Below are 14,015 nucleotides of genomic sequence, written 5' to 3' on the forward strand. Positions count from 1 at the left end.
ATGAGTAAAAATATTTAAAAATTGGAAAAGCAATTACAGTGACTTCTCTTGGAGATAGAATCATGAAAAACTTTATTGTCTTTGATGACCCATGTAATGAATTAACTAATACATTCTATTTGAGTGTATTTTCTCTTATTAATTTCATCCTCAACTTATGATGTGTACAATTGTTAAAAAAAACAAAAACAAAATTATGATGTGTATAGACACCTAAGAAATCTAACAACAAATCATAAAAAAGATATAGATACTTAAAAATTAACAGGTAAATTGCTCAAAAATGCTAGATTAAATGGTGATGTGGACTTCCCAAATTGGGAACACCATTTAGGGAGCTTTTCAAGAACCCTTCCGGTTTTCGGCGTCACTCGATCAACATCCGTTCTTAGCTTTAGAAGTGGTCGTTTGCTCTCCGTCGATTGTCCATCCGCATTGGCGTTTCGTGTAGACTTAATAGCTTTTTTCACCCAGTGAAGTGTTAGCTCAAATTTTCTGGGAGATTCTTTCCCTCCTGAAAACTGAATTACATGCCACCCGTCTACGCTGCTCTTGTTACCGAACACAACTAGTTCCTCTGAATGCCCTGCATTGCGGATGGAATTTTGAGATAGAAAAACGACTAGAGAGAAAGACTAGCAAATCCAATGTTAACGAGAATGTAATATGTAGAAAACAGAAAGGAATTGTCATTCATAACGTAGTTATTTCAGGGTGTACCAACTTGCGAATTCCTCGGAATTGAATCCAAAAAAATTCGAAATCGAGTCGATACTAATCGAGTCAAGTTTTTTGAGCTACTCGAATCAACTGTTGAGTTGATCTTTGATTGTTTTTTAAATAATTTATAAATATTTATAGTATTACCCTTACTTTTTAAAATTTTATACAAGTCAAACTCGATTATCAATTATTTTACCAAACTCGAAACAATCTCCTAAAATAAACTCGTTCTAGTTCGAGTCGAATTTCGAGTTTTCAGTGTTAGAATCAAGCAACCTCTAGTCTATAAGTGTTTCAACTCGGCTTGATTACATCCCTATAATTAATATCTAGGTGTACTTAAAACCCCATATCCTTACTGGCAGAAAAACCATGACTAATCAACTTTTTTAACAGAAAAAATCCGAATAACAATTTAATGATGATCATAAGCATAAATTAGATAGTCCTACTGACAATTTAAAAATTCATACGAACTACATTCGTTATTGGTTTTTCGCTCATGGATAGCAGGAGCTTGCTATACATGCTTTGCCTTTGTAAGTTTAGCATCAAATGGGAATTATAGAATTGCAAAGAAAAATATGATGGTGATATTTAACAATGGAAATCTGGAAGTTCACCATACCTGCAAGAGCAAAATCGTCAATTTCGTCGGTATTGATTGCAAGAGACCACCGTACAGAAGCTTTCGTATCAATTGAAACTTGTGTTATTCGTTCCTCCTCCTTTATGTCACTATTGACATGCAACGTGGGGATATCTGTATCAGTCCATCCGTCTTTTGTTTGTGCGTCCTCATGAGTCCGACAACCATATTCCACAGAAAAGGTAATTAAATCAACAACCTTGTCTCTACCGCATGAGAATCCCTCGTTAATCTGTTCAACCTCCTTTGTCAACTTTCCAGGAGTGTTGGAAAAAAGAGACACGTATGAGCGAGGATCTTGCTTAATTCCATAGCTTCCTGTCGTATCCACGATATGCACAACCTGATAAACATAGATTTTGGAGTTTCTTAAATGCGAACTAACAGTAAATTGGTTGCTTTAACAAATTAACTGTTCAAGCCAAATATTTACGAGTCCCAACAAATTTACTGCTGGTGGAGAACTTTGACACAAACACAAAAAACTTTCTTATAATCGGATACTAACAAGTCTACATTTCCCAAAGCTATTTCTACGTTTTTGTATTTAGTGATCATATACGCAGATGCTGGATAAGAGGAAAACTAGGAATATAAGTTGGTATGGAATAGGTTTTAAGCACAATTACGCGTGTGAATTCGGTTCCAACCATACCAAAATTTTGACTTTCTTTCCAAATCAGAATAAATTTATAGTACTTAAAAAATTTCAAAGCAAACCAAATCAGTCGGTTTGGTTGGTTTTTTTTAATCGGTTCGATTTTTCCAGTTCGATTTGTACTAAAAGTAAATTGTAAATTTTTTTCTTCCAAAACTAAACCAAACCACAAACTAATTTTTTTATAACTTTTAACCTAACCGAATTTGTCAGTTCGGTTCAATTATTCGGCTTCGTTTTTTTTTTTTTTTTTTTGCACACCCTAAGAACATTAAGCTGATCTTTTTCTTCCTTAAACAATGTAGCCTTTATGCCTTCAACATGCAGTACCAGGCTCCACAATGAAAATGCTTATGATGTCATTCACATTATCTTAACTTGGGCTAACCAAAGGGTGTACCCGGAATCCAAAAAATTGTATCCATGAATCTATCCACTCAAAGAAACCCTATCCAACAGACAAGCCAACTTAATTCTACCAAATAGCTCAAATGACGAGATATTGGATGCAACAAACACAATTTACTAACACGGTTTTATTCCAAAAAGGGAAATATGATAAATAAAAAATTTCGAGACAGTTGTTTTGAGTATGCATATCAAAACTTACATTCACAGCTCTGGCAGCATCTTCAGTAAATGGTTGAACAAAACCAGATGATAAGAAAACGAGTGAGATGCCAAACACGATTGTAGCTGCAAGGATGATTGATCTTTTTGCACCTAAATATTAATAGTACACAAGTAAGTAGAGTTCCATTATTTTATAGTTTACCAACCAAGATAAGATGTAATATAAATTTTAATGTAACATAACAGTGATCATCCTCGTTATGGATTATGGAATAATCTAAATACTCAAATGCGGACAATCTGACAATTCCATGTCAGATTATATACTTCAGAAATAGGGATGAGGTGCAAATATTTCTAGAAGTAGAACAAAACAGATAAGGCTAAAGCTGGATAAACCTAGAATCATTCCCGGTCCAGGTTCACATCCCATTCTGTGCCAAAGTGATTAACAAAATATATCACGAACGTCCCAACTCAATTTGTAATTCAACCTTTGCCCAATAGTTAAGTGATAATCTAACAAAAATGTTAATATGCAACAAAATAAAATAAAAACAAGGTTCAGTTAACATGGAAACCTGAAAGGTGGACGTATGAAAGGATGTAAGTGAGAGTTAAGCATATGACAACAGCAACATAAACAGAAATAATCAAGCTCCCCATCCACTCCGGAGTGCTTCCCGGGTTCCTGCATATAATCACAACTTTATCAGGTCAATTTCTAAGCATTTAGATAATCAGGAGTTTCTGAAGATGACACTCTAGCAGACCATGTCTAACAGTTCACTTCAGTCAGAAAATTCCTCCGTCCTATTTCCAAGGTCCAATTTGCAATTTTATGACTTATATTGGTTTATTTTTTATGCGTAAATAGGTCTACACACATACAAATGCACGCATGCGCACACACATTGATCAATATAGCATGCTACGCCTGCTTATTTGTGCAATGCTTAACCCATATTTCAATTTTTTTAATTTATATTAAATTAAATCAGTAACAAGCACAATTAATTAAGAACTAAAAAAGCAGACGTAAAAAAAATGTGCTTTTAGTGAAATCAAATCAAAACAAAGAAATGGAAAGAACTTTTGTCCCAAGTTAGCGGGCTTCTAGCATGCTAATTATTCAATGTGTATTTTGATTTTAAGAAAATTATTCATTGTGTTTGTATGAGTGTATGAGGTTAAAAATGATCTTTTAAAATTTCACATAATAGCAACACTATAAACTTTACCTATCAAAGCGGACCATAATCCCTATAATTGTGCCTGCCAGACGAATAAAAGTTCCCACAGTGATTACAATTGGAACAGCCAACCCCATTAGCAGCGTCGCAAGTTTGAGCGGCCTTGGCAACCTGGCTGGGGTTAGAGTAGCTTCAAGCAATCCATCTGAAAAAACCGAAATTAGAAAACAAGTAAATAAAGATAACCATTATCTTATATATTATATGTAAATAAAATGTCTTACTTTTACCCCTTCTAAAATCTTCGAATTACTAGACAGAAAAAGGGACGTAATTCAAGAGTGCTTTAAATGCTTACATGCAAATACAGGTGGAACTAGCCAAAAGAGTGCCATGTAAGATGATCCAATTCTGTAATAATTTCCCAGGATAAGAAGAACAAGCCATTGAAGAAAACCAGACTTAAACAGCCACCTTTCTGCTTCCAACATAACCAAATCATCTCGGACAATGGATGAAAGCTGCTTTTTCTTGGAATACACACTTGATAAATACATTTTAAGAATATGATAACCGAAATGTTGGCCGGTCAATGCCCCAATGAGTGCAGGTGCACCAAATAACCCAACAACTAACCATGGGTTCGCAACATAGGGCACTGGTGATGAGGATATATGGGGTAGAATGAAGGCCGCAAGAACAGAGAAACTTATTGAAAATACCAACGTAAGAATGACGTTAAGGCATGACAAGCCCAATGTAACGACAGCTGGAAAACCACCCATAAACAATGATGCTGCCCATATTAGAAGTGATTGCATAATCACTGAATTGTGAAGCATGCTTGCAAAACGTTGATTATACACGACCATATATGTTCCCTGAGATACAGATGTGTTAGGTAACAGTTACAAAAATTAAAAAAATACACTCAATAAAAATTTGCACGCGAGCTGGAGATGTCAGTAGCTTAAAGTACCATAATGTCAAAAAATATAGCAGTGTCATGACCGCTTTTTCCGTCATCCGAAGTTGGCTTTTCTTTTGGAAGATGAGGAATTGGACCAATCCGAAGTAAAAAGGCAAGCATATTCTCTCCAAGATGTTGAAGAGATCCAGATTGGAGGAGCTCTAATTTGTCATTCTGCAGTAAAAAATATTTCAAACTTTCTTGTTACACAAATACAATTAAATATGCACTGGAGTTTATTTTGATTAGATGTTTAATTCAATATCAGTAACTAACTAAATATTATGAAAGCTTCAAAAAGTTTAACGCAGACGTTTAAACTAGGTCATTGATAATAGAAATATAAGAACTACTACAAGTCTACAACAATTAGAAAATGAATGTTGGTCTCATAATAAGTATGGAAGAAATATCGGTTGCTTAAGAGGCAACTCAGCTCAATGAGTTACGATTTCATTACTTTCTCTGGCCTACAGAGGACTTATCAAGCAGATCAATATCACATTACATTATAAAGAAAATAGAAACCAAAAAACAAAGGTAACGAACATGAAAGAATTACCTTGGTGTGATATACACCACTGTTATCTGTGTAAGCAAAGTCGAGCCCTGAGAGACCAGCAACCTCTTTGTATACTTGCAAATCTGTTGCAGATTTAATGACTCCAGATGCAAAAAGATCCTGGAAAGCTAAAACAAATTCATCAACTGGTAGAGCAAATATCTATGTAAATAGTACATACATACATATGTGTTGTAATTCATTGGAAAAGAAAATTATGTACCTGTGCTGCAACATTTCCACTCGGGTACTTTGCTGCTGATGCATAGTTCTCAATAAGCCATGGATCAGGACCAGCCTGGGGGTTAACAACCATAAATAATACTTGTGATTGTTGAGAAACTCTTAGATGCAAATAGACCTAAAGTCATTTCATTAAATCCCCAAATCTTGCGTATTTACACTCTAGAATCCTAACCAAGCCCTCACAAGTGCATTAGAGCATTAGTAACACCCTTAAGTCACTTCATCTCTAGTTCACTCTAACATCTTATGCTTGAAACCGCACCTAAAACTTTTATTTGCTTTCTTTCAACTCATTGCCTACTTTTTAACCATTACTCAAGCATAGAAGGAGAAAATCGAAAAACACATCTTTCTGCTAGTGTTCTAGACAATTAAAACCTTATTCCTATTGAACTAATGGACCTGATGAAATGGCGAAACAAAAGAAAATGAAGGAAGAAGTTGATTCAGAACAATATACCTGAAAAATGCCAGATTTCCCCCCAATTCCCATAGCCTCCAAATCAACAGCCATGCGAACACTAGTACTCCAGGGATGCTGCGCAACCAAAATACATGATATATTACTATTTATTCCAGATTACACATGAGCAGTTCTTGAAAAGGTGTCCTTAGTGTAACCAAATTACTTGGACAAACTTTGGAAAAAGGTTGTATATTCATCTTGCTCAGTAACCAACTTAAGCGAGAATATCATGGAGATAACGAAGATTTACGAAGGTCAAAAATAGTTCTTTAAGCAAATACTACACTATTGCTGAAGGTTAAAAGGTAATGTTAGGGGCAAAGTATGATAAAAGCAAGCAATAACAATGTACGGGGCGTCTTACCTGAGTTATGAAGCTATGGGCACCATTTAGACCTTCCTCCTCCCCAGTATTAAATAAAAATATGACGCCATTCTTGAATCCATGAGCCCATTGAGAAATCCCTCGAGCAAGTTCCAACATAACAGCCACACATGAACTGCAATCTCCAGCACCTTCTCTGAAACATGCATAGGAATTTTTGATGTATTATGCTACTGGAAAACGCATAGATAGTCAAAATTCTTTTAATTGAACCATAAATAAGGAAATGATACATGGGGCTGTATGGAGCTCTTAGCATTTTATCAGCAGAAATTATTTTCCTAAACAAATGGATAACCAATTTAAAAAAAATGATTATCCATTTTAAAAGAAGCCATTTTGAAATATAGTTTTCTGTATTTCACGAACTCGTATGCAAGACCTGCAAGAGGAGCACATAGGCTATGTGTCTACTAAACCACTTCTAATCATTTCCAACCATCCCAACTACAAAAGGCTGTTGCGTACATGACATAAATGACTACTATTTGATTTCTTCATTGTTTGAAATATGCTTTTATTTGCACATATAATTATATAATTATAAAGACCTTGCAGGTCCAACCACTTTCAGTCTTATTCTTTGAAAGAAAACTTGTTATTAAGAATGTATCCTAAATCCTAAAAGAGTTAATATAATATTTTACTTTTTCTTTAAAAAAAATCCACAAACATGTATATTTCTGTGTAACAAATAAAGCCTGAAAGTGTCTAGCAGTAAATCAAGTCCTTATAGCTAGTCCTTAACGAATGAGCAATGCTAAATTACCATAACATACTAAAATAAATAAAATAAACAAAATTAGCATATTTGCTTTTGTATATATTGAGAGCCATCCAAGTTAACACAATAGGGGAAAAAACTTTGATGTAATAGCATGAAAAAAAAATAACATACGCTGAAAAGACGGTGTCGATATGGGAAGAGATGAGAAACGCATTTTCTTCTGCTTCAGATTCATATTTTGGCAAGATTCGTAGTACGATGTGTTTAAGATCTGAATAGACATGTGTTTTCCCTTTAAAGAGACCGCTGACCATACGATTTGAGCTAGAATTTGAATGGAAAAAATCTACTTGAACATCTACTTCCCGATGAGCTGTTTTTTTTATATTTTCCACTGCTTCCAAAACATACTGCGAATAGAAGTATGCATATATGATTGCACAAAAGATTGATCACAAATAAGTTACTATAAAAGAGGCAAACAAGCTATTCAATTTAAACAGGCACACTGTAAAAGGATTAACTTTACTAATTATTTTCATCTTCCTTCCTCCATGCTTCTAAACCAACATTTTTTTGGTAAAGAGGACTCACTCCCCCGAGCCAAAGCCCGGATCACCCACATACCTCGTAATTCCGGGTTATAATGGCCAACAGCCCAGTTCCAACCACTCTATTTATTGGCGGGGTTTGAACCCGCAACCATAGCACCCAGATGGCTGAGTGATAATTTAAAATTTAAAACAGAAACAGGACATTGCAGATTGAAATTCAACACTAAATTGCAGTATCATACTAAACAGAACCACTCCACACTCAAAAAACATAAATTCACAAAAATTTAAACACAATCAAGATTAATTTTCACCCTAAAACCACACAACAACATAAAACCAACCAAAAAAGATGAAAACTTTTAACCAAAAACAATACCTGCAAAGCAGAATCAAGAGCAGTAGAGCCAACAGGATGAGGACCCAATTGAGTTAAAGCACGAACATGTTTCAAAGCTTCCACTTCAGAAAATCCCCTCTTACCAGCTTGTTCAAGTGTGAGTGGCACAGGCAAATTCTGGAATTGGTAATTATAAACGCCCCAAGAAGAGTAAATTAGTAAACTAAACAAAATTAGCCACACTGATTTTGACCTTCTCCTTGTGTTGCTTCCACTTATCAAACCAGTGCTGCTGATGGGTTGTTCTGTGCTGGTTGATGGGTTTGATTCTGATGGAGAAGATGATGAATTTTTGACCTTTTTACGCATTTTTTTGAACTGAGTTGAGTTAGAGTGAGTTTGTGTTCGTGTCTGTGTAATATGTTGGGTGGGCGATCAAAATTTATATGCTTTATTGATTTTATGTGCCAGCTTGGTTGACTTTTATTTTCTGTTTGGGTTTAGGATTTTATTAGATCACTTTGCTTCCTATCTAAATTCTGAGTCTAGTCGTTTATCCTCGTACCTAGGGATTACATGAACCTAATTCGCCACGTAAATTTATGAACTATCCATTTATTGCGTGACATGTGGCAACAATAAATATAATGATCAATCAATAAATATCATATTAACTCACATTAAAATATGGACAATTAATGTGATATTTATTGATGGGTTAATACATTTATTATTTACACATATTACACGATAAATGGATAGTTCATAATCCTACGTGGTGAACTAGATTCATCTAAGAATTTCTCGGAGGGATAAGTATTCAGTTGGTTCGATTGAAATGGAACCAACACCTCCTAAATCGAATAAACTATTTGATTGAATAGCCAAAATTGAACTCACCAAATAAAATATTATAACTGAAAATCGAACCGACCGGATAAAATAAAAAAGAAATTCAAAATGAAAAATCAAAATTTTAGTTAGTTCGGTCGGTTTGATTAATTTAAATAATTTAAAATTAAACTGAACCGATAACCGAAAAACTAAATTTTTTATATTAAAATTGAAGTAACCAAATTAATTATTTTAACAAAACGAAACCAATCAAAATTTATCGATTTGGTCAGTTAATTTGGCCGAACGGTTGTTTTGCTCACTCATGTCCGTACCTTGAATTAACCATTTTGACATCACAAATATTAAATTGAGGCAAATGATGGTGATTTTGAAAGTATTAGTTAGAATTAACTTCATCCCTTAAATTTACACTTTTTTAAAAACATGAAGCTATAAAAAGTAAATAATCTAATTAATAAAAATAAAATTGATAAAATTCAGCATTTAAAACTCCTTTTATGCTAAATTATTTCATATTTGGAGGCTTTTTTAAAAAAAAAATTATATAATAGCAAAAATAATTTAATACCAAATAATTTTTTATGAAATTGTACAGATAATTGCTTTTATACTTATTTTCTGCAATTATAGACAAATATGTCATAAAAATAAGTTAAGATAAATTTCATTTTTTAAAATTGAATTCTTTTCTTTTAATTTATTAATTGGATATAATTGACACAATTATAAAATCACATTAAATTGTTAATATTTTTATTCGTATTAACTTTGACTAATACAATATAGTTTTAGGTATATAAACTCATTATTAATAATTTATATTAAAATGGTATTAATTGGTGCATATATATATAAGGAATTAATAAACTTTTGGTATCTTAATTTTTTTTTAATGATAATATGATGTCTCAATAAAAATTTATATCAACCCGGTAAATGAACTTGTTAAATAATTACAAGTTAGTTGTTCCAGCCTGTTTACGTTAGAAAAAGGTGACATGGCATATTACGTGGCTGTAATATACAGGTGACTAACCAGCGTTTTTACCTGCTACCGAAACAAAACCGACTGACACAACTAATTTGTAATTATTTAACAATATGAAACACCAAATTGATATAAATTTTTGTTCGGACACCATATTGTCATTTTTTAAGAAGTTCAGACAGTAAAAGTTTATTAATCACTATATATAATAACAAGAAGGCTAGTAGGCTGAAAAAAATATGACCTTTGTTTTGGTTTTCAATTTCATTCCGGCATAGGAATTTTTTTCAATTTTATCCTATTAAGAGTTTTTGGTTTCAATTGTACCCTGAAACATTAAATTAAACTCTTTTCATTTGAATAATATTTAAAATAAATTCTTTATATTTATCAAATAATCTAAATATTCTTTTATGTTAAAAATTATGCAAAAATACAGTCTTCTTCATAAAATCAAAAATAATAATATTCAATTAATTAAATAAAAAATAAATTTATTTCTTTTAAATTGCCGAAGGAGGAGCAGAATTGCTCCTCAAGCCCGCAGCTGCCGGAAGAGGAGCAGCTCCTCCTCCTCTGGAAATAAAAAAAAACAAAAACTTATTTTTAATTATTTTTAATTTAATTAGTTGTTTTTAATTTTAGAATTTATTTGAAACTTTTTTGAAATTTAAGGACTTGTTTGAATTTATCCAACTGGAAAAAAGTATGAAGTAATCCTTAAATGTAGTTGTTTTTTTAATCTTATAATAATAAACTCATTTAATTTTTTTAATTCAGGGTGCACTTGAAAACCAAAAATCCGAAATATGGTAAAATTGAAAAAATTCCTACATCGGAGTGGAATTGCAAATCAAAACAAAGGTCATAGTTTTTTTTTCCAGACTATTAGTCTAAAAAGAATCATTTACTCGTTAAAAATATAAAAAAATTGAGCGAATAGCTGTTAGAAAATGTTAAGAACAAACATGTATAATCTTCGTCAATTTTATCAGTTTTAGGACTCCGCTTTTTAGCAAAAGGGTTCAACTTCGATTTAACACTTGATAAATTTGCACCATTTTATTTTGTTTTTCCGACATTATTACAATAAAACCGCTCTAATTTATCAACTTCAACGCCCATTTCTTTCAGTGTATCCTTAAAAATAGAACGACATACTTCATTAAGAACATTCTAATTCCCCTAAAAACATTTTGTTTAAATAATCAAAAAGGATTTGAGGAGTTAAAAAAACGTTATGATGAAAGCACCGTTAGACACATAAGTTTTAAAGGGATGAGCCTTATTTTTGATGAAACAAAGTTTACATATGATAAAATAGTAATCGGAAAAAGTGGTCAAGAAATTAGCATTGTAACAAATTATAGTTTAAATGATTTTTTCAAAACTTTGCGTCTTTAACTACATTCAAAAAGCTATTTTTTTTTGTACAGAGTACATGAAGTGTCCTGAACGGGACCCAACTATGAGACAACACTTTAATCCTTTCACATTCAGATTATTCTCCACTCGAGCCGGATAGATCCTTTGCGTGAGGCAAAGCTCTGATCCCAAATTTTAAAAGGCTACATACATAAATACGGTTCGAACCCGCGACCTCACTTAAACTATTATTCTAATGGATGCTTCAACGGCTCTTTCTAGATTGATCATACGGTCGAATGCAAGTTTTGCATTCTCATCGGATGGCGCTATGAGAACTGTATTTTATGTGAAACTGTGTTTTATGTAGAACGTTGTGTGTAGAATCAATAAAGAAAATGTGGTTGGATTTATATTGAAGAAGAGTGAAGACCTGCGATGGTTGATTAAATTGGTTAATTGGAAAAATCCCATAGGAAAGTGTGTTTTTTTTTTGAAAAAAACCATTCAAAAGATTTGAATTTTGTTAGTTGTATTAGGTTCATGCAACCATGGAATAAAGTTAGTGAATGTAAACAAAAGCTTTATCTTCTGAAAAAATTCTATCTTTTATACTCAATTCATTTACACCCTCACGTTGAAAAACCATCAAATATATTCAAATTACGACCTTTCACTTTCAATTTCACCCTCAAACATTAAAATTCATAACTTTTGATTTCAATTACACTCTTAAACATCAAATTGACCTTTTTTTTAATACTTCAAATTTTAATAAATATTCTAAATTATACTCATACTTATAATTAAACCCAAACTATCTTTCTTAAATTTTTAAAAAATTATTAAATATATTAATAAATAACTTTAAAGAATAAGCAATTTAAATAACCTTTTTAAATATAAAACAATTTTTACTTTTAAAAAAATAAAAAAAATGAGGAAGACGACCATAACGAACTGAATATTGGCATATCATAATGAACTGGATAGTGATACGTCAGCAATTTTTGCCGGGATTTGAGAAAAAGTGGTAAGTAGTGTATGGAAATGACAATTTTTAAACGGTGTGATTAAAATAAGAAAAAGTATAAAGTTGATAATTTTTTATAACATTAACCCTAACCTAAAAATAGTATTTGATAATTACCATTTAATATTAATATAAATTTTAATTTATATATTGTTAATTAAAAGATTATAATTAATTAGTATAAGATAAATGAATATTTTTACTTGAAAAAAATAAAATACTATTAATTAATTTTTACTATTTTCATATAATAATTACTATCTTTAATTTTAATTATTAAATATTAATCATAAGTAATTTTTACTTGAATTTGAATTGTATGTCAATTATTGTATCCTATTTAACAATTTCTTTTTAAAGAAAAAAGATATATATATATATATATATATATATATATATATATATATATATATATATATATATATATATATATATAAATTGAAAATTAAACGATAGAATTGACTTTAAAAATCAAATTTCTTACCATTATAAAAACATATTGGCGCACCGAAAGCGTACATTCTAGTATATATGTTTGCTTTGAGTGTCTGGTTTTGCATTTCTACTGTGTTTCATGTTTGGATTTGAAATTGTTTAGATTCATTATATTTAATTAGTTTTTTTTTTCAAATCAATTTTCAATTCTATTATAACTTTAATATTTAATTAGATAATTTAATTTAAAATTAATTAATCAATGACTATAAAATTTTTAATTAAATAATGAATTTAAAAGGACCCCTCCCCCCTCTCTCGTACTTTTATACACATGGGTAGATAGATGAAGATATATTTCAGACGATAATATTTTTCATTATAAAATTACGTTAATAGAATGAAATCAAAAACTACAAACAGACCAGGATTTGATTAAGAAAAAATTTCATAAATACCTTAAAAACTAAAATAATAACACCCACTTATCTATGTTAAAAAAATTCTATTTATACTTGACTATCTATTTTAATACATGATGTACTTTATTATTAAAAATTACGATCTTTGAAAGTTTAACAAATAGTTGTAATTAACAAACTGATTCAAATTATCAAAACTTTTACAACATAAAATTGTCCATAACACACCATGACTCCAATAATTATAAAGACTTTCATCTATTGAAAGTATTAACTGCGTATTTTCACTTGACAAACTTAATAAGAGTTTCATCCAGTGAAAGTATTAATCGAGTATTTTCACTCGACAACCTAAACAAGACTTTCATCACTTGAAAGAATTAACCGATCACTCTACAATCTAAATAAGAATTTCATTTGTCAAAAGCATTAACCGGATATTTTCATTCATCTATGTTAAAAAGGACTTTCGCCTAACAAAAACGCTAGCCGAAAACTTTCACTCGACGATAATAGCAAGACTACAAATTATTGAAAGTATTTTAAAAAAGAAAAATAACATAAACACCATATTGAGAAGTCAAGATGATGAAAAGGCACAACGTTTATGCAAAATATGAAATATTCTGAGTAAAAAACCAATCTGATAAAATATTATGTTGTAAAAAATTTATTAAGTGTAGCAAATTGAGAATTGTTGTTCAATTTAATGTCTTTTCAAATTGTTATTGTATTTTAAAAATGTTTAAACTCGCCAAAAATCACCAATTTTCGCGTGTTTTAAAACTAACACCATTTTTCAAAGGATACGTAAATATAGTCTTAGCTGTAAAAATCTTTTTATGTATTTTTTTAACAAAATAAAAAA

General features: G+C 31.1%; 1 protein-coding gene across 1 annotated transcript; it reads right to left on the reverse strand.

The window, feature by feature from the left end:
* Positions 1-97: 97 nt before the first annotated feature.
* On the reverse strand, positions 98-8,563 carry LOC126660769 (uncharacterized). Its single transcript, XM_050354434.2, has 13 exons — positions 8,086-8,563; positions 7,324-7,562; positions 6,405-6,561; positions 6,035-6,112; positions 5,552-5,626; positions 5,329-5,448; positions 4,776-4,940; positions 4,155-4,677; positions 3,845-4,001; positions 3,185-3,294; positions 2,641-2,753; positions 1,352-1,715; positions 98-586 (listed from the first exon to the last, which is right to left on the reverse strand). The coding sequence occupies exons 1-13, from the start codon at positions 8,413-8,415 to the stop codon at positions 255-257; spliced, it is 2,763 nt and encodes a 920-aa protein (XP_050210391.1). The 5' UTR covers positions 8,416-8,563; the 3' UTR covers positions 98-254.
* Positions 8,564-14,015: the final 5,452 nt, after the last annotated feature.

Source organism: Mercurialis annua, linkage group LG8 (assembly GCF_937616625.2).
Source record: "Mercurialis annua linkage group LG8, ddMerAnnu1.2, whole genome shotgun sequence".
NCBI classification, from domain to species: domain Eukaryota; kingdom Viridiplantae; phylum Streptophyta; class Magnoliopsida; order Malpighiales; family Euphorbiaceae; genus Mercurialis; species Mercurialis annua.